The sequence below is a fragment of the Salvelinus fontinalis genome, chromosome 2 (assembly GCF_029448725.1).
Source record: "Salvelinus fontinalis isolate EN_2023a chromosome 2, ASM2944872v1, whole genome shotgun sequence".
Taxonomy (NCBI): Eukaryota; Metazoa; Chordata; class Actinopteri; order Salmoniformes; family Salmonidae; genus Salvelinus; species Salvelinus fontinalis.
Window position 1 is genome coordinate 22,575,705 of NC_074666.1, and position 22,163 is coordinate 22,597,867.

At 41.6% G+C, this 22,163-nt stretch overlaps 1 protein-coding gene across 4 annotated transcripts; it reads left to right on the forward strand.

Moving 5' to 3' along the window:
- The first annotated feature begins 2,519 nt into the window (after positions 1-2,519).
- Positions 2,520-21,786, forward strand: LOC129814309 (small G protein signaling modulator 1-like). Of its 4 annotated transcripts, none has more exons than XM_055867369.1 (23): positions 2,520-3,071; positions 3,181-3,224; positions 5,908-5,983; positions 8,814-8,976; positions 9,100-9,246; positions 10,323-10,390; positions 12,905-13,047; positions 13,136-13,273; positions 13,384-13,505; positions 13,614-13,681; positions 13,774-13,937; positions 15,276-15,405; positions 15,825-16,016; positions 16,195-16,340; positions 16,565-16,693; positions 16,815-16,991; positions 17,136-17,204; positions 17,288-18,730; positions 18,935-19,142; positions 19,259-19,368; positions 19,495-19,591; positions 19,821-19,988; positions 20,231-21,786. In XM_055867369.1, exons 1-23 carry the CDS (start codon positions 3,065-3,067, stop codon positions 20,317-20,319), a joined length of 4,098 nt encoding a protein of 1,365 aa, XP_055723344.1. In that variant the 5' UTR covers positions 2,520-3,064; the 3' UTR covers positions 20,320-21,786. The 4 variants fall into 4 exon arrangements, with proteins under 4 accessions (XP_055723344.1, XP_055723334.1, XP_055723362.1 ...); XM_055867359.1 differs by having other exon boundaries at positions 2,521-3,071; positions 9,097-9,246; XM_055867387.1 differs by having other exon boundaries at positions 2,521-3,071; positions 13,136-13,267.
- The last annotated feature ends 377 nt before the right edge of the window (positions 21,787-22,163 follow it).

The following is a 22,163-nucleotide window of genomic DNA, read 5'->3' on the forward strand; positions in this document are numbered from 1 at the left end:
TTCACTGCCTTACACATAGGAGACCTGCTGAATTGCCCTTAACCTAGCTACTGTGACCTTCATCCGTACAGGGCACTCCGGGATCTCGGGAACGTGATTCCCATCCCAATTACAACATCATGCCTCATCTGACTCTTCAACTACAACATATTTATTGCTTTGACAAACACTTGCCACGTGTCCAAACTTTTTACAATTGCAAGACTGCAACGGCTTCTGTACATACGGTCTCACCGCATATCTCAAATGCCAAAGTTTTATATAAGTTAGGAGAACCACTTCATCAAACGACAGCAACATCGATAGGCTTAGCTCCTTCTTTCCATTTATCATTCGATTCAAGTGACATGCATCTACCACTCCTGGCATGTTACTAACGTTAGCTACCTCATTCAGGGCATGTGGTGACCTGTCATTCAGGGCATTGAGCCCCACCTGTTTAGGTAAAAATAAATAACAAATAATAATATGTAGAGTATATATATAGGTTTTGTTGTTGTTGCCTGTTTTGCAGGTTATTTTGACATTAATCAGTTAGAAAACATTGTAAAAATATATAAATATAATTGAGTTAATAAAGCTGCATACAAACATGGTCTCTTTTTTGCTTTCTTGAGTAAGGCAACTCCAAAATGCGGGTGTTTCAGCTTAGCTCAGTGCTTTCTGTGGCAGCCACTGGAACATACGCCACATAGGGGTTGGTAATGTTCTCTAGTTGTGCTATGATTGGCTCAGTTTTCTGTCACTCATGGGGACACTACATCACCGCAAAATCTATGGGGAGAGCTTGAAAATTCTAGCCCCTTAGGTGTTGCCATAGAGTTACATTAGAAGTGCCCATCCAATAAGGCTCAAGGTCATTGGCCACAGATAAAATTATGTCAAATCACATTATATCTACCATAGCTTTGATTGGACTGATCATGTCGACATCTTAGCTAGCAAGCTAGACAAGCAGTCATCATCATGAATCACGTCGACAATCTACTGGCAAATCCTTTTCAAACCATGTCATATGTCATATGGTGCTCTTCGGCCATTGGCCATATACATTACACAACAAGTTAGAAAATGCAAATTCAACAATGGGTGGTTTGGTAGGAATCAGTGGCTAACTGCAAGCGTTGCAAAGCAATAACTAACCTGCTATTCAGTGGAGTGGGTGTGTGGTCCAAGTCTGGGTTCAAGGGTCTCTTTTCCAACCTTTAAAGGATAAACATTCAATAGCATGGGCCAGAAAAGGTTGAATACATTGGCCATGCTATCAATCTGCCATGTTCAAAACAACTGGAAACTTGGAACTGGGAAATCTCTAACTTCAGTGAGTTCAAGACAACTGGGCACTCTGAAAAAAACAAGCTCCAACTGGGAAAATACGTTTTGAACAGTCATCCTTCTCTGGCCTCTTTCTAGATCTCCGACCTGAAGATCACTGACGTCATGATTCAACCTTGTTTTTTCCAAGTCCCCAGTTGTCTTGAAAGCACCATATATTCAGAGAATACAAGACTTTGATTACAGCATTTGCATAAATGTATTGTATGCTGCTGCATAAATTATGTAATATGTCAGGGAGATATGTATACTTTAGCTAAGAAAGTGATACCAAGTGTATGTTGTATAGTAAGCTGTTAGTTGCCCATGTGCCTCACTCTAATAATTTGGTCCCTTTCCTTCTCTTAACTTAGCCTACTGTTCTGACTTGGTGGTGCACATGTAGCCTATAGCCTGTTTTGGAGAAATGTAATCATTGAATATTGTAAGAACTTTCATTGCTTATATGCCCCCTTTATTTATCCTGCAGTTCTGACTTGGTGTACAGGGAGAATACTCTAAGAACGGCCCATGTTCTGAATTCTGTCACTGTACATTTTAAAAGTGCTGACACACAGTTGTTACCTTGACTACTTCGTCCTATCTTGCTCATTAATGTTTTAATCGAAATCATGGATTGCATTTTATCTGCTCGTCGAAATTACAGATTGCCTCTTATCCACGAGTCTTCCCCTATGCCACAGTTTGTACATCTCAATTGTCAGTAGAAACCACATTTGTTTAGGCAAGTCAACCATATCAGTTATGTTTTTTTTAAAGGCAGTAAATGAGGCTGAATTAACTGTTTTGCTGCCAGACAAGGCTCCGCTGATAGACAGGTGGAGCAGTGGTAAGGATTCACTCCATGGTGCGGAAAGAAAGCTCTGCTGCTCGGACAGCGTTATGTAGGCCCTAACAGTTTGTGGGAACCGTTTGTCACCGTTAAAGTGCAATTAATGTATTGTTTAGTGTTGTGTTGTGTAGTGACTTTGCTGGCATGCATCCCAAAATATTTTTTGAGTTTGCCTCACCAAGATGTACATGCTAAAACCGCCGCTGTACATCACTATCATCAAGATTCCCTCCCCAAAGAGCCCTCCCTCCCAGCTATGTCTGACATCAGCGACGGAAAGCGAGAAGCATCTGGAGTTGTGCCATTGAAAACGCATACTCAAAATTCTATACATATTTACATGAAATTGTGTTAGGCCTAATACTAATTAATTTTGATACGGGACGTGATAGCCTGCTTTTCACATTGACTGCTATGGCGATCTTATTTATTAGCTGTTATCTAGACAATATTGGTTAGCTGACTACTGCAAATTAGTTATTATTACTGTCAATAATCATATATAGTCTGTATGAGGTGGAGATCATCACAGATTGCCTAGCTAAATAAGACAGTGGAATACCTTTCAACCCACGCATTTAACCCCTTATTGTGTGTGCGCGTGTGTGTGTATATACAGTGAGTGAGCGAGAGCGAGAGAGAGAGAGGGCGCGCGCTTGTACCTGCCTTCGTGTGTAGCCTACCTGCGTGCTTCCTTGCATCCTTTATCAACCATAGACTGTAAATACAGGCCATATCATCAAGATTGACTGTGTATTGCACCGTGTGGCGTGTGTTGCTTTAAAGGGGGCGTTCGGCCGCATATTCACAATCGGTCAGAGTGTAAACTGAAGAGAGGCTCATTTGAAGCAAATAGCTGTATTTGTGTAATTGAACCAACAGAAACAGTGGGGCGCAATGGGAGGTAAGATGTTTCAATCATTTCGTTTTTCTATTTTAATAAGGAGGACAAATCGACATAGGCTTGAATGCCTCGGCAGCTTTCGAATGATACTGTTATTTTCTTATTCCAGAGGCCGAGACGCGCCAAAAATTGCTGCGCAATGTGAAGAAAGAGGTGGGTACCTATATACTGTATTTGCAATGTTTTTAACAACTAATTATTAGAACCAACCTTGGTCATGGATCGCTGGCAGCAGTTCTTTTTTATTGGGATTGCCAAAATGAGATTGTAAAATAGGGAGGTCTAATCGAATTGATATGTTTCAATAAAATGTTGCCTACTTGTGAGAATATAGCCTAATATGCTTTTTTGGATCGTTATTTAATTATAAACGGTGCGCTCATGCATTCAGTGACGACTTGGATTGAAATACTTGGATTCTAGCCTATGCAGAGAAATCATAATCATAATTTGGTCTCAGTAGGTAGCCTAGGCAATAACGCCAAGATCAATGTAACGGTTAGTTAAGGTATGGATCCGTTATCTGCATGTGAATACGTGTGTATGTCACAGGGCAGAGCCAATGAGCATAATCATTTCTAGGATTATTGATAACTGCTTTTACTGAGATGTCTTTCATGTTAATGCTCGTGCTGTAATGGAGGGCAATTCAATTCACTGGGCGCTAATATCTCAGATAGCCTAGTGCCCCTCTCTCTTTTATATAAAACACAATAAATTGATAAGATTGTCTTGCTTCATCCAGTGTTTAGAAAGTTAAAGTGTAACTAACAGCATTTTAGCAACATTACATCTTATTCAAATCTGTTCATATACACCCCCAGAAAGAATATTACACTTTTTTGAAACATTTTTGACATACAAGCACTTAGATATGGTCATTTTCATAAATTCTTAGGATGTTGCTGTTGTTCCATGATGTTACAGTTTATTATTTGGCGACTCTGTCAGGACCCGGTGCGAGAAACAGTCACTAATAATCATCGGAACCCAGAAGATGAGGCAGACACAGCAGTACTAGAGATGGTGGTTTAATTAAAGAACAAAATCTTCAGGCAAAGAATCTAAATCCACAATGTCCAAACATAAAGCCAAGAAGCACAAAATGGATATCCTCCAAAATACAAAGAAACTCCAAAGTGGTAAAAACAGCAGGGAAAAACAAACCTCAAAAGACTACTCAAAAATACATAAGAACTAAACCAGAGAACCTCTGGAAAATCCAATAAGAGAATCATATGTTCAGAACAAGGCTTGGGCTGGGGCTGGGTGCTAACATACAAACACTGAGCAAGAAACTGAGGAACACACAGGGTTTAAATACTAACAAGGGAACGACACACAGGTGCAAACAATAATTAGAGCAAGGAAAAACAAAAGGTACAAAAAAGGTGCAATGGGGACATCTAGTGACCAAAACCTGAACAGTCCTGGCCAAAACCTGACAGACTCCTCACCGTTATCTGACCCCACCACCTCTGCAAGAGACCCCCATCTGTTAACTACAGCCATATCATACTTATTCAAAGGAAAATTGTCTGATGGTATAGTTCGGCTGCAGATTTGGGGAACCTGAAAGGGAGAGAGAAGACTACCTCCCTGTCTGGCTCATTTTCTTTGTAGCTGCATGCTGGTGTGTCCTCTGTCCATTTAAGAGTTGTACTTTGTTGTTTTAGAAAAAAAAGTACATTATTAGCAGCAGACTGTATAGTGTACTCATTTGTATGGATAGCACTGACCAGTGATGTGGTGTAGGGGAAACGTAAGTGAACACAGTTTACTCCGATTTTGCAGAAAAATGCATGGAAAGTATAGGAAAGCTGCCTTTTTTCCCCACAACCAGCTTTCAAAGTTTACACAAGTTTTTTATCACTAAATCACTGGCACTGTTCATCTTTGTGCCATTTTTAGAAGAGGAAAATAATGGTCTGGACAACAGACGATTGGCTATTCACTTTCATTGTTTGTAATTATGAGAGCTTGATCTTTGACAGAGCTGAATAAATAAATGGATGACTTTCATTGGTGATACATCTTAGAATGATATCTATAGATAACTTACTACACACACAACATGCACCATCACGCACGCACGCACGCACGCACGCACGCACGCACGCACGCACGCACGCACGCACGCACGCACGCACACACACACACACACACACACACACACACACACACACACACACACACACACACACACACACACACACACAAAAGACAAAATACCCTTATTCTGACAAGTTATTCATGGCAGTAATTCTTATTGTGAGTCTTGTGAAGGCAATCATTGGCTCTGGTGCCCGCTGGGGGGTAAACAGGATGTTTTATTCAGTAGTGTGTGGGTTGGAGACTTCCACGTTTAGCTTCACCATGCCTGTGGAGGCCTCATCACACTGGGGACATGACTGGCACCAGGTCGTGAAGCAAGGAAGAGGGTCTTAGTTGGTGATACTAAATATACTGTATCTCAAACTCTGACAGGTTTTTCCCAGTTTTTCAAGTAGATTTGATTGGATTTCTATCTCGCAATGTTCACAATTTCTCTGTACTGTATAATTCCATAATCTGGGAATTGGTCACATTATATGCGTGTTTTTTACACTGGTCAAGATCTGTCTTGTCTGAAGTGATATATCTGCATGCTCGCTTGCATTCCCTCGCAACCCTCCCTCTGCCTCCCTGTGATTATCTATTGTTGCGTAATCACTCCCCAACCTTCTCTCCTTCTACACTTTGGTTTTCTTTCTGTTTCCTCATGTCAGAACCTATCTCTTTATCTGCCTTTTAAATTAAAGCCAACGTCACATTTATCTGGCTCTTTTCTTCCCAGGTGAAACAGATCATGGAAGAGGCAGTGACTCGGAAGTTTGTGCATGCAGACAGCAGCCATATAATATCCTTCTGTGGTGAGTGTGTTCATGAAGTAGTGTATTACTTATTTAATCAGTGTTGCAGATTTTACCGTTTGTCAAGGCCAATTTGTTTGTGAACAGAAGTACTGACAGTTCGTATTGCTCATTGGAGTTTTGACTTGCCTATATCTTTTTTGCTGGTTTGCTATCCCCCAGTTAAAGTTTATGCAGATAGATTAGAGATGGATTCATTAAACTGATCTACAGTAACTGTTTATTAAATGTTTTTTTTTGGTGTTGTACACAAAATCATTAGGGAGGGAGAAAAATCTACAAGCCCACTGAAGGACTTCAGTGCCATATGGCAGTGCTCCAGTAATTTGATGGGAGGGAGGGTGCCGTGGTTGATGGGCAGGCCTAGCTGCATAGCTGGTTTGGGTGCATCTAAGTGTCGATTCAATGACTGCTTAGCTTATTTGTAACAGATGCACAAGTGCTTGGTTTATCATCTTGGTCCAAACACCATTACGATTGTAATGAGAGCAAGAGAGGAGTGGATAGAAGCAAGAGGTTGTGGTAAGTAAGAAACTCACATGTTCCTTGAGATGAGTAACTTTATCTCCAAAGAGCACCTTTTTTTCTCTTATCAAAGACCCATGCAGTGCTGCTATTCTCTATAAACTGAAGAATCACTGTTGGTTTGAACTAGTGCTTTGTAACCTCCACCTCCATCCCTCTGGTGACACAGCCTCACACACTTGTGATATGACACATAGGATTATTGTTTCATTAACAGCTCAGTAGTAAGATTCTGGAGAGCAAAGCATGGGGATTATTATTTGGTCCCCCAAATTCTATAAGCAAAAATTGTATTTATATATTTATTTATGTTCTTTTCAACAACATTTTTTTGTTGTTGGACATGTCAGCTCCAAGTGATTTTAATTTTGTAAATCTGTTCCAAACTATTCCCATGCATAATAGAGAGATACTGTATATGTGATCGTATACAAATGTAAGCAATGTTTGAAATTATTATGTTAAGTCAAATATTATATCTGTTTGGGCTTATTGTCAGTCAATAAATGACTTGTAATTATGTTCCGGCCCCCTGACCATCCGCTCAAGACAAAAACGTCCCGCGGCTGGATCTAGTTGATGACTCCTGCCAAAGACATACAGTTCATTTCACATAAAAAATCTGAACTGATTGCATGGTCAGACATTTACTCATGACTACATTGACATTTACAGAGCAAAGTGACATCAGGCATCATCCTATGGAGTTGAAATGTCAAGCCATGTCAAGTCCTGCCACCTCCTACTACCCCAATCTGTGTTCGGTCACATTCTCAACCAACACAGCTTGATTTTAGGCTGTCTCTTATTCTTTACTATGGCTGTGGCCAGTGCCCGCCTAAAGTCAAGCTGTGTTGGTTGAGAATGTGACCGTACACAGATTGGGGTAGTAGGAGGTGGCAGGGCTTGACAGGGCTTGACATTTCCACTCCCACAGGGATGATGCCTGATGTCACTTTGCTCTGCAAATGTAGGTCTATCTGTGTTCAATTGAACTGTCAGCAGACACTATTTGTAAAGAGTCAGCAGGTAGGGCAGGTCAAGCCACCCTTTTTCGCCACCCCAACAGCAGGAATTCGTTACACTACTCAAAGGTGTTGATACTACACCTCCACACATCCATGGATACCCTACACTCTTTGAAAAAATGTTTCCAAAAGGGTTCTTTGGGGAAAGATAAGGTTCTACCAACAACCTTTTGATCAGAATAACTATTTTTGTAAGACAAGGGTTCTTTGTAAGACAAAGGGTTCTACCTAGAAGAACCGTTAACATTTTAAGAACCATTTTTTGGAAGAAAGGGTTCTTTGATAACTCTTTGTAAGGCAAGATCGATTCTTTGGAAGGCAAGAAGGGTTTATAAGTAGAAACATATATAATATTTCCCAGTTTGACTGTAATATCTGTGTTTTTGCATGTACATTGATTGGTTGATACATTTTATGCTACACAAAGATAAATAACATACATCTAAACTAATCCAATCTGTTGGATTTATTGCTCCTGTTACTGAGATATTTGTTCCAGTTTAGATGATTGAGGTAGTCTCAGTATTCTTCCCTACCCTGGCAGTCATTTTGGATGCAGGTTGCGGGTGATTAACAATTCTACTTGTTGGATATCCTAACTCTGTCTGGATTCCAATAGGAATTACAAATCACTTAGCCAGCATAATGTGACTTGCAGGCCGGATGTGGCCTGTACACCAGGAAACTCCTAACACCACTGTGTTAGGGTATAGCTAGGCCCTCAAAGAAAGGCTTGATGTATATGTATTTCATAAATAATACAATTTTAAAGGCTAATAAGCCTAGTAGAACCCTTCATAGAGGTTCTAGGAAGAACCATATACAGGGGGTTCTTTGAAGAATCCTACATAGAGGGTTCTAGATAAAACCCTCTGTAAAGGGTTCTACCCTGCACCAAAAAGGGTTCCCCTATGGGGACAAACCAAAGAACCCTGTATGGTTCTAATTGGCACCTTTTTTCTAAGAGTGTGGCAACAGTAAACAGCATTTGTCGGTTTTCAGTCTATTTCTGGTCCTGCTGAGAGCCACCTGCACCTGCCCTCCAACCCATCCCTGCCTCTCTGCAGTAGCACTCAATGTCCAAGGGTTTCTCACTTCATTTTCACCGGGTGCTCCTGAAAAATATCAAACTCTGCTAGGGAAATCCATAAACAGTATGTGGTTTACTTGTTGTTTACAGTGTATGCAATCATAGCTTAGTGAATATCGCTTTGGGGAAAACCAAACTCTGTGTTTACTGTTTGTGTCTGTATATTCTGTACTATGTGTGTCTACAGCTGTAGTGGAGGCATGTGTGCTCCATGGGTTGAAGAGGCGAGCAGCGGGCCTCCTGTGCAGTAATAAGGTAGCAGCACTCTTCATGAAGGTGGGGAAGAGCTTCACCCCGGTGGAGGAACTGTGTCAAAAGGTCCAAGAACTAGAGCAGCTCATCGAGACCAAGTAAGACAATGATCTTGGATAGTAATTCCCATCACCCCCCCCCCCCCCCTCCACACACACAGAGATGTCAAAAGTATACAGCATTTGTATCAAACTCTCCCCTCCTCTCCTCTCCTCCAGCAGACAGGCTCAACTAAATAATGTCAGTGTTCCGAAACAACCCAGGGTGACCAACCTCCCCCCCCAGGGCTTGAGGAACCTGTGGATCCGCACTGCTCTCATGGAGAAGCTTCTGGACAAGATTGTCATGTACCTAGTGGAGAACAGCAGGTAGCAATCAATCAACTGATCAGCTTCTGGCTGATATTGTGTTTGATCTTACAAATACCAACAGTTGCTGTTCAATGTATAGCCTACGACTCATATTCCTTTCACACCAAGTCATTTTTCTACTAACTACCATACCACCAACTATTGCCGGAATCAAAGCCAAAACTTTTATTTCCGCCTAACGACCTAGTAATTATTTCGGTAAAGTTCTGCCTACGGCTCGGTATGAAACGTAGCCGTAATGCTGAGCCGGCATTGGCACGCACTACTCTCGTAAACTCTTGATGGTTGCTAGGCAGCGGCAGTAAACCATCCTCCTGCCAGTTCTACAATTTGGCTAGGGAAATGTTAGCTAAGTTGAGGTGAGTGCTGCTCATGATCATCTTGTCTAGTTGCCTCATTATTTAGAACATTTTGCCAGCATGTTATGTAGTTTAAATAGTATATTATTTTGCTCTTCACTCGCAGACGCTTAGTAGCCTAGGACTACTCCCGACTAAAACCCAGTGACTTCACTGACTTGTCTCAATCAATGTGATTTTGTTTAATTGGATCTCTATCTGTATGGACTATTTGGTTAATTGGTTTCAGGCTGGGCAAATGGAGGTGGTATAGCTCATCTGTTCGTTTGGTTATCTACAGTATCGCTGATCAGAAACATTTAGCAATAATAGGCTATCACTTTTTTTATATGACAGCTGTTCCACACACTCCCTTGACACAAGTTGTGTGGGAACAATATTATTAGTATTTTACTCTGTTTATATTCTATTATATTCTTACTACAAAATATATGGGTGTGGACTGTGATCGGAGTAGGTGTGTCTTGACTGTTTAATGAACAAAATAGATTTCATTCATTTGGACGTAACATAATTAAACTCAAAATATGTAATTTTATTGTTTTGAAAATTACTCTTATTAGTCTTATGTTTCGTAGGACTTGCCTAAACAATTGAATAATATATTTATTTTTGATGGTGTATATTCAATGGATTTATTCAAATAAACGCCCACCCACATCTGCACATTACTATTACCACTTGTCACTGACCTGCCAGAATTCTCTCTTCCAGTACTTTCTATGACAGGGAGGCCATTCTAATGGATGCTGTGGATGGACCAATCCTTGCCTCTCTGTTAGGTATTAATGGACCTCTTCTTATAGCTTCTATTGCCAGGATGTGGCCAGACAGATCTGATAAGATAAGAAATAGCACAGTGAATGGCCCATTACAGTGACTGTGACTCCCTCTAAGATAACCTATAGATACAACATGACATACAGTTGAAGTCGGAAGTTTACATACACCTTAGCCAAATACATTTAAATTCAGTGTTTCACAATTCCTGAAATGTAATCCTAGTAAAAATTCCCTGTCTTAGGTCAGTTAGGATCACCACTTTATTTTAAGAATGTGAAATGTCAGAATTATATTAAAGAGATGTGACTATCGTCATATTGAGGAGAAGGAAAAGACCAAGCTGCAGCGTGGTAAGTATTCATAATTCCTTTTAATGAATACGAATACTAGAACTAAACAACAAAAACGATAAACGAAACAGTTCTGCAAGGTGACATACACTAAACAGACAACAACCACCCACAAACACAGGTGGGAACAGGCTACCTAAGTATGATTCTCAATCAGAGACAATGATAGACAGCTGTCTCTGATTGAGAATCATACTTAGGTAGCCTGTTCCCACCTGTGTTTGTGGGTGGTTGTTTCCTGTTTAGTGTTTGTTTCACCTTTCAGGACTGTTCGTTTGTCGTGTTTGTTTTGTCAAGTGTTGCGTATTTTATTAAAAAAAAATGAACATTTACCACGCTGCACCTTGGTCCTCTTCTCCTTCTCCCGACGACGTGCGTTACAAGAGAATGATTTATTTCAGCTTTTATTTCTTTCATCACATTCCCAGTGGGTCAGAAGTTTACATACACTAAATTAGTATTTGGTAGTATTGCCTTTAAATTGTTTAACTTGAGTCAAATGTTTTGGGTAGCCTTCCACAAGCTTCCCACAATAAGTTGGGTGAATTTTGGCCCATTCGTCCTGACAGGGCTGGTGTAACTGAGTCAGGATTGTAGGCCTCCTTGCTCGCACACACCTTTTCAGTTCTGTCCACACATTTTCTATGGGATTGAGGTCAGGGCTTTGTGATGGACACTCCAATATCTTGACTTTGTTGTCTTTAAGCCATTTTGCCACAACTTTGGAAGTATGCTTGGGGTCATTGTCTATTTGGAAGACCCATTTGCGACCAAGTTTTAACTTCCTGACTGATGTCTTCAGATGTTGCTTCAATATATCCACATAATTTTCCTGCCTCATGATACCATCTATTTTGTGAAGTGCACCACTCCCTCCTGCAGCAAGGCAACCCCACAACATGATGCTGCCACCCCCATGCTTCACGGTTGGGATGGTGTTCTTCGGCTTGCAAGCCTCCCCCTTTTTCCTCCAAACATAACGATGATCATTATGGCCAAACAGTTCTATTTTTGTTTCATCTGACCAGAGGACATTTCTCCAAAAAGTACGATCTTTGTCCCCATGTGCAGTTGCAAACCATAGTCTGGCCTTTTTTATGGTGGTTTTGGAGCAGTGGCTTCTTCCTTGCTGAGCGGCCTTTCAGGTTATGTCGATATAGGACTCGTTTTACTGTGGATTTAGATACTTTTGCACCCGTTTCCTCCAGCATCTTCACAAGGTCCTATGCTGCTGTTCTGGGATTGATTTGCACTTTTTGCACCGAAGTACGTTCATCGCTAGGAGACAGAACGCGTCTCCTTCCTGAGCGGTATGATGGCTGCGTGGACCCATGGTGTTTATACTTGCGTACTATTGTTTGTACAGATGAATGTGGTACCTTCAGGCATTTGGAAATTGCTCCCAAGGATGAACCAGACTTGTGGAGGTCTACCATTTTTTTTCCTGAGGTCTTGGCTTATTTCTTTTGATTTTCCCATGATGTCAAGCAAAGAGGCACTGAGTTTGAAGGCAGGCCTTGAAATACATACATAGGTACACCTCCAATTGACTCAAATGATGTCAATTAGCCTATCAGAAGCTTCTAAAGCCATGACATCCTTTTCTCAAATTTTCCTAGCTGTTTAAAGTCACAGTCAACTTAGTGTATGTAAACTTCTGACCCATTGGAATTGTGATACAGTGAATTATAAGTGAAATAATATGTCTGTTAGCAATTGTTGGAAAATTACTTGTGTCATGCACAAAGTAGATGTCCTAACCGACTTGCCAAAACTATAGTTTTTTAACAAGAAATTTATGGAGTGGTTGAAAAACAAGTTTTAATGACTCCAACATAAGTGTATTTAAACTTCCGACTTCAACCGTTGGAGACTAGTGCTTAACAGTGGATATTACCTTATTTCAGATAAGGACATAGCTCTGTGGTTTAGAAGATAAATATACTGGTTACTAACTCCAAATTGACTTTACACTCACACTAATAACAGACAAGTGCATTTACCTCTTCCTGTGAGCGTAACAATGACATTGCTGGTACCTCATTATTTCACTCTGTATGATGATGGTTTAGTACAGTTCTTTAGGGGCTAGAAATAGTGATTTCACTTTTCCACGCCCAAACTGGTGTGGATCTCAGTGTTTTGTTGCTTTTACTCTTGCAGTCGGCCCCTGTGCTCTGGAGTACACTAAGGTGAAGACAGCCGACCACTTCTGGACAGACCCATCTGCTGATGAGCTAGTCCAGAGACACCGCATCCACAGTGGCCACTGTCGCCAGGATTCCCCCTCTAGGCGACCTGCCCTGGTCAGTGGGTGGATGATGTGTTTGTAAATGAATGATGTATGTGAAGTATATGATGTATCAAAAATGGTCAAATGGTCTTTTCTATTAGATCCAGAAGAGGCAGTCGAGTGGCAGTATGGAGGACCGGCCCATCCTGTGGGCTAGGGACTATGTTGAGTCCCTCCATCAGAACAACAGGGCTACACTGCTGTTTGGCAAGAACAACGTCCTGGTGCAGCCGGTGTGTGTATGTGTGTGCATGTGTGGGATTTAAAGGATCTGACATAGCTTTTTATCACTGTTTAAACAGAGAATGCAGAGAATGCTTTGTAACAAATATCGTGTCTTGGTCAACAGAGGGATGACATGGAGGCTATTCCAGGGTACCTGTCTCTCCACCAGACTGCAGATCTCATGACCCTGAAATGGACCCCCAACCAGCTCATGAATGGCACTGTGGCAGATGATACTGAAAAAAGGTAATGTAATATCAAATCACAGTAATAGAAACATATTCTGACATTCATATTTGTCAACTGAGCATGCCAAATTATATATGATTTGTTCAAACATTTATTTTCCTACAGTGTTTACTGGGACTTTGCCATGACTATTCGCCTGGCGGAGATTGTTTATCTGCACTGCCATCAGCAAGGTACAGGAACCTCTCTTAATTATGTAGGCCTATAGCTTTGTATACATTTGTTTGTTTCTGTGTTATTGACCTTGTGATCATGTTTTTCCCAGTGGACAGTGGTGGGACAGTGGTTCTGGTGAGTCAGGATGGGATCCAGAGGCCTCCACTGCGGTTCCCCCGGGGAGGACACCTGCTCCAGTTCCTGACCTGCCTGGAGACGGGCCTGCTGCCACACGGACAACTGGATCCCCCGCTCTGGTCCCAGAGGGGAAAGGTCTGCATTATTCCGATCTCAATTCATGTTTACTGTAGCCATTATGTCCACATCCACTAAATTAAGCCTGATGGTATGATTTAGCTAGTTGTTTCTTGTAACATTAAAACAGGGTCATCTATAGCATAATTTATGTTGTTTGACTGAGGATAACTCTGATCTCTGTGTTAGTACACTGCTGCCAGAGGAATACTTTTACACGATATTGATCTTATCCACCAATTTAGCCTCCAAGTAGAAAATAACATTGACCTGCCAAAGCAAAGGGAACACCATGTGAAGGTTTTTTATATGGGTTGTGATGAAAGTGGTAGTGATAGCAGAGCTGGGAATATAATTCACAGGCTGCAATAGAAGAAGCTTTGTAAGGGTTGTGGTATATTACCAGCGGGGCAGTGAAAGAATATAAAACCTAGGAATTTAAGTGTGAGTGGGGTCTTAATACATCCTCTGGATAACATAAAGGACATTTGCGAGACCAAGGACAAGGACTGAGACTGGCCTTCTCAGGCTGGATCATTAATTGTATCTAGCCTAGTCGTGCGTCACAATTAAACGATGGGGATCTGAGTTTGAGAGTAAGATAAAATAAAACTTTAATCACTCTCGCAAATCATCATCATAACATTCCTTTGTCTTATACTGAGTGCAGTACATTCCTTTGTCTTATACTGAGTGCAGTACATTCCTTTGTCTTATACTGAGTGCAGTACATTCCTTTGTCTTATAATGAGTGCAGTACATCCATTTGTCTTATACTGAGTGCAGTACATTCCTTTGTCTTATAATGAGTGCAGTACATTCCTTTGTCTTATAATGAGTGCAGTACATCCATTTGTCTTATACTGAGTGCAGTACATTCCTTTGTCTTATAATGAGTGCAGTACATCCATTTGTCTTATACTGAGTGCAGTACATTCCTTTGTCTTATACTGAGTGCAGTACATTCCTTTGTCTTATACTGAGTGCAGTACATTCCTTTGTCTTATAATGAGTGCAGTACATCCATTTGTCTTATACTGAGTGCAGTACATTCCTTTGTCTTATAATGAGTGCAGTACATCCATTTGTCTTATACTGAGTGCAGTACATTCCTTTGTCTTATAATGAGTGCAGTACATCCATTTGTCTTATAATGAGTGCAGTACATCCATTTGTCTTATACTGAGTGCAGTACATTCCTTTGTCTTATAATGAGTGCAGTACATCCATTTGTCTTATACTGAGTGCAGTACATTCCTTTGTCTTATAATGAGTGCAGTACATCCATTTGTCTTATAATGAGTGCAGTACATCCATTTGTCTTATACTGAGTGCAGTACATTCCTTTGCCTACAGGGAAAGGTTTTCCCTAAATTGCGGAAGAGGAGTCCGCAGGGCTCTGTGGAGTCTGTGTCGGATAAAGAAGAGGACGAGGCCACTGACTATGTCTTTCGGATCCTGCTTCCTGGTACTCCGTCAGACTTTGGTATGTCACTTGTGATCTTCTTATTCTGTATCGATTTTCTGTTCAAATATGTTCAGAATAAACTTTTTCATTCATTCTTTTCGTTCTCTCTCATTGATTTGTTGACCATTGTCCCGTGTGCCTTCCCTCAGCCCCTCTCTGTCCAGACCATGTGTCTCTGCCTGTATCTGTAGTCCTGTGAACCTGCGAACACCCTCAATTAGTTACCCTGGATTTGAGACCATACATGGGCATCAAGTTGTCTTTGTCACACCTCCATCTTCTGTATTGGTTTGTCATTGTTTCCATGTTTATTATGAAAGAAAGTCACCCAAATCCTCCATCAGTTCTAGAAGATCTTGTAGCTGTTGCTAATGACAATAACAATAACGACGATGTTCATGCTGATGATAACATTGAGCCTGTTGTTTGCTGTCCAGTTGCTCCAGAGCTGATGGACCAGGCGTTGAACATGTGGCACCCCACCCCCAGGAAGTCCTCCTGTTTCTCCTGCGCTCTCAACGGATCCCGTGTTGGCTCACTACCCAACGGCTGCAACCAGGATAGGGCTCCCCTGAAACTCCTCTGTGACACCATGAAGTACCAGATCATTTCCCGTGCTTTCTATGGCTGTCAGTACATGCATCATAAATTAATTTAGGAAAGACCAATTCAAATGCTATAATCTTCATGCAGTGACATACTGCAGCTTCGAGGCGGGGGCGTCTTGCGGGAATGTGTTGTAGGCCAGTGTCTTCATGTTATGGTTGGATTGATAACTATGCACGTTTCTTCACTTCTTCATTGAAGGGCTTGCCTATTGCCGTCATCTGTCCACTGTTCGTATCCACCTCTCTGCCCTGGTCAACCCCACCATCGTCGACCCTGACGTGCCTCATGATGCCCAGGAAGGACTCACTGTGGATGTCTGGAGCAGCTTCCTCCAGGACCGCTCTGTAAGATCTACTGTACCATCTGCTCATCATTCTCAACACACTGTACACACAACTACAACATGCAGTGATTGTGTATGTTCTTCAAGGCTTAGATAACTGCTCACAGTGTGAATGTATCTGCTTCATCAACATCCCACTGAGAGGCGTACAGAATCACACAGCAACTGATGACAGTACTGTATTGAGTCTGTATGTAATCACATTCACAATCTTTTCTCCTGCAGGCATATGATGAGCATGAGCTTCTGCGTCTGGTGTACTATGGTGGTGTGGCTCCTACAATACGCAAGAAGGTCTGGCCATTCCTGCTGGGACACTACCACTTCGATATGACCCAGAAATGTAGGATGGAGGTGGGTATTGTTATATTGTCATGTGGTAAAATTACAGAACTCAGGAATCAAAGTAGGAAGGAGGGTCAAATGTAATACCATTACACACTAGTGACCCTGTGTGTTTATAATCTGTGTATAGGTGGATGAGCAGGTGCGAGCCTGCTATGAGCAGACTATGAAAGAGTGGCTGGGCTGTGAGGCCATCGTAAAGCAGAATGAGGGGGAGAAGCATGCTGAAGCCATAGCCAAGTGCAACTCTGTGGCCAGTGTGGACAGACCAGGACCAGTGCAGAGAGACTCCACCATCAGCACTGATGTAAGTGGGCCATACCAGTCCCATTTGATGAGGGCAACACATGACAGAATTTGTGACTCATATGGTTAACCCACTTACATATGTCTCTCCCCATGCTGTTCTGGTCTCTTCCTGGTTGGCATTTGTCTCATCCTCCTACACCAGTCCTCACAGAGCATTGGTTCAGACAAACAGATTGCCCACTCACAGAGTGACTCCAGAAGTAGCACACAGGTACAGTATGTTTATACGGAAGGATTTTAATAGAATATCTTGATAATACTTGGTATTCACTCTCCTATGGTCTGCTGTTGCAGGCATTTTGGTTTGTCGAGGAAGTGGAACTGATTGAATCTGAGACGAAGCGAGAGAAAAGCAAAGAGCAGTCCAAAACCCCACTGAAAGACCTCCGAGATGTAGCCATCCCAAATGGTACCTCAGACACTGGGGACCGATCCTTCTACAGCTTGTCTATTGACTCAGGTCTTCCAGAACAGCCTCAAAGCACAAACAACAACAACAGTCCTGTATCTGACTCACCAGTCAGACCAGCAGCCACTAAGCCATCACCAGAGCCATCAGCAGTCCAAGGAGCTGCATCTAGCCCAGTGGCCAAGGCTGAGCCAGCCCTAATAGAGAGTCCTTTCACTGTCTTGGGAACTGAAGTTGGATCTGAAGAACTAAAGCTGCCGATAACAGTTGACGACAAGGCTGCATCAGCCGGAGAGTTCAAGGCCCCAGAGCGTGAAGTGGTTGAAAGCTCTAGATTGGTAGAAATCATGAAAACCTCAGAGAAAGTTAAAGAGCGTTCTGACAAAAAATATGCAAAGTCCTTAGGAAATGTTGAAATGGAAGAAAACAACATTATAGGAGATGGGTTGTCTGAAGTTTCCACCACAGAAGACACAAAGCTCCTTGTGAGAGCAGCGTTTGCAACTGAGAATACTGATATTCTCAAACTAGAAATTGAGGTTTCTAATGTATATATTCCAGCTCCGCCACTAGGCGAGGCCACAGTTACTAAAACACAAGAGAGCAAAGCCCCAGCGATAGGGCCCTTCTGTCCCAGAGAGCCATCTGTAACAGAAGGAAACAAAGATTCAACAACGATAAGGGAGGCTGGTATTGCTGAAAAAGAGGACACAACCTCCTCTGAAATGGAAGAAATCACAGAATCTGAATTTCAAAAAATGCAAACCCCTCAAACCAGCAAGGCTTGTGTTTGTGAGAAAGACATGGATAGTACTAAAGAAAAGGTTGCAGATGTATTTGTAACCAAACCATTAGACTCTGTGGAGGCCAATTTCCCTGAGAATTACAATAACAAAGCTGCAGAAATGACAGTTGCCATAGATTCAGAGAAACATGCACCTGCATTGCCAGTACTGAATCCACCCCTGCCTGAGGCCAGGGCCAGTGTTACAGTTTCATCCCACTCTAGGCGATCTCCTGATACACTAGATTCTGATGACTCGCCCTCCGCCTTAGAGATGGAGGATATTCCCACGGCCTGGGCTAGACCTTTGTCTGGCCTGATGGCTCCCCCACCTGCCCCCTTGGCCCTGGGGAGAGTTGGCTCAGGGGGGCCTGTCCTGGATGCACCCTCCAACACCAGTCCTGATGGAACAGAGCCAGCCCTGTCTGAGGAGGAGCCTGAGATGGAGAGTCTCTACACTCAGTCTGACTCTGTGGTTGAGACAGAGGAACTCAAACCTGAGGTCTCACCAGTGGCAGTGTCCCCAGCAGGGACTACCTATTCTGTAAGTACTCCAAATGAGTTACCTACTGTATGTGTACTGTAATGAATGTCACAGCTTTTGAGGTTGATTGGCTAATTGTTGGTTTAACATACAGTAACCAACTGGCTACAGAGCTGACACAATGCTGGTATGAATGACGAAACAATAGCCATTTGTAGTTGAACAAATGTAACTAATCTTAGTCACTTTTGTCACTCTGTGCAGCAAGAGCAGCTGGATTTGTACTTGATCAACCTGCATCGCATTGATAAGGACGTGAGACGCTGTGACAGATCCTACTGGTACTTCACTCCTGCTAACCTGGAGAAAGTACGCAACATAATGTGCAGTTATGTGTGGCAGCATCTGGAGATTGGCTATGTCCAGGGCATGTGTGATCTGCTGGCTCCTTTACTGGTCATTCTGGATGACGGTCAGTCTGCATGAACAACAGCTCTCTTATACTGCATCATATTACTGCATCATTTACACACATGAGTAAGATAACATGAATCATTTGCTGTTTATTTGTGTCTGTGTGTTACTCAGAGGTCATAGCTTTCAGCTGCTTCTCTGAGTTGATGAAAAGGATGAATCACAACTTCCCCCATGGAGGGGCCATGGACTCACACTTTGCCAACATGCGCTCCCTCATCCAGGTACCATAAACACGTATGCTCACACACACACGCACATATATACACAGTCACACATGCACATTATTATAAGTACAGTGATATTACTTTGTAGTACCAGATAGGCACTCTCGTCATCTTTTCTGCTAGATCCTTGATGCAGAGCTCTTTGAAGTGATGCAGATGAATGGAGACTACACTCACTTCTACTTCTGCTACCGCTGGTTCCTGCTAGACTTCAAACGAGGTGCTGACATCTGCATGGGCATGTGTTACATCGCACACACTATGAAAGGGCCATGCTGGTGATGTTTAAACCTAAATTAATTTTGTTCAAGTTATACAATATGAAGGACCTAGACAGATTTTTTGCTAGTTTTTTCTAACATTTTATTTCCGTAACATGACTGTTCTGCAGGCAGGTCATATCACAGTCTTCTTTGGTGTATAACCTGCTTTGCCATTCTTCCCTCCAGAGATGGTGTATGATGATGTGTTCTCCGTGTGGGAGACCATCTGGGCGGCCACGTATACCTCCTCCACTCATTTTGTCCTCTTCATCGCTCTGGCACTGGTGGAGATGTACCGAGACATCATCCTGGAGAACAACATGGACTTCACTGACATCATCAAGTTCTTCAACGGTGAGGCTAAACGATGACATTAGATGTTGTTATGGAATGGAATACTTGACAATTCATTTATTTAATTTCATTGCCACTTTCTTTTTGCTTGCTGAATGTATGTTTTGAATGTAGCAACTGCTTTTATTCTGCTTGCTAACAACATCAAAAAGCACAACTCCATAGGCTGCACTCATATGTAAATCAACACAACCATTTAGGTTCTTGTAACACAGTGTGTTTGATTTGATTTCCCTCTTCAGAAATGGCCGAGCATCACAACGTCCCGCAGGTCCTAACGATGGCTCGAGACTTGGTCCTCAAAGTGCAGACTCTCATAGAAAACAAGTAATCCACCATGTGTCTGTTCCTTTCCCTTTCACTCAGTGTGCAACATTTTGACAATATGTTCACTTGTATTTGTATGAAAGCTAAACCAACAATTAGTCAGTATTTCAAAATCATGCTTCTAAATCATTATTTCCATTCCTGAAATCACCAGGTGACTCATACTGAAAATATACTCACACTACAATAATTGCACAACACAGTATTTCTGTGTCTCAGTCTCTAAAAGCACTTTCCTATGTTCAGGTAATTAACATTATAATCAATACGTTTGAATACATTTAATTGTTCACTTAGTGAATGTACCCTTTTAAAAACAAACACTCTTTAGCATATTGCTTCAGGATGTTTTTTTGTATTTGTTTTGCCTTCAATTTAGCTATTTTGTGCAGGGATATTCTCAATATGATTACCACATGAGATCTTGTTTGTACATTGCCATCATGCACTTCCCATCAGTTAGAACCATTCACAGAGTAGAGGTGCAGCCCTCCAACATGGCAGCCAGTATTTTTGTATTAGTGCTTAAATCGGTCTCTTCATTATATATTCTCCTGGCTAAATGTCTGTGTGTATTGCTGTGGTACTGTAATGTTAACTGTAAAAGTATTTGTAACACAAAGGCTAATGTTCAAAAGTATCTGTGAGCATAACAATGGAGCTAAATTGTTTCATATCAGATATGTACACACATCAGCTATTGTACATGTGATCAGATATGTACACACGTCAGCTACTGTACATGTGATCAGATATGTACACACGTCAGCTACTGTACATGTGATCAGATATGTACACACATCAGCTATTGTACATGTGATCAGATATGTACACACATCAGCTATTGTACATGTGATCAGATATGTACACACATCAGCTAATGTACATGTGATCAGATATGTACACACGTCAGCTACTGTACATGTGATCAGATATGTACACACATCAGCTATTGTACATGTGATCAGATATGTACACACGTCAGCTACTGTACATGTGATCAGATATGTACACACATCAGCTATTGTACATGTGATCAGATATGTACACACGTCAGCTGCTGTACATGTGATCAGATATGTACACACGTCAGCTACTGTACATGTGATCAGATATGTACACACGTCAGCTACTGTACATGTGATCAGATATGTACACACGTCAGCTACTGTACATGTGATCAGATATGTACACACGTCAGCTACTGTACATGTGATCAGATATGTACACACGTCAGCTACTGTACATGTGATCTGATATGTACACACGTCAGCTACTGTACATGTGATCAGATATGTACACACATCAGCTACTGTACATGTGATTTGTCGCTTGACAATAAAAATAAATAAACCGTCAAACATATATGAGCAAAGGAGAAAAATAAGAATATTTTTTCTATGTATTCTTGAACTGTTTATTGTTGTTATTACTTTGCTGTGTATTAAACAATCCGTATATTTTGGATTCAGCATTGTGTCAACTTTAGTTTAATTCATTGCACTTCACTCCGTGTTGTCTTTGGTAAAGCCACGTTTGCCTGTAGCCAAAGTGTGCTGTAGGGTTGTCACTAGTTATCACAGCCATAAAGTCATAATTATGTCTAAACCCTGCCCATTTCTATAATTTCTCTTCTTAAAATCTGATTTCAAACCTAACCCTAACTATAACCACACTGCTAACCTTATGCCTAACCCAAACCTTAAATTTAGAACAACAAGCACCTATTTTGACAATGTGAATGTGGAATCTGACTTTGTGACTGTGTTATCTAGTGGGAACCGTGCTGGTGTAGATAAAGATGCACTACAGGATCAAAAGTACGTGAACATCTGCTCGTCGAACATC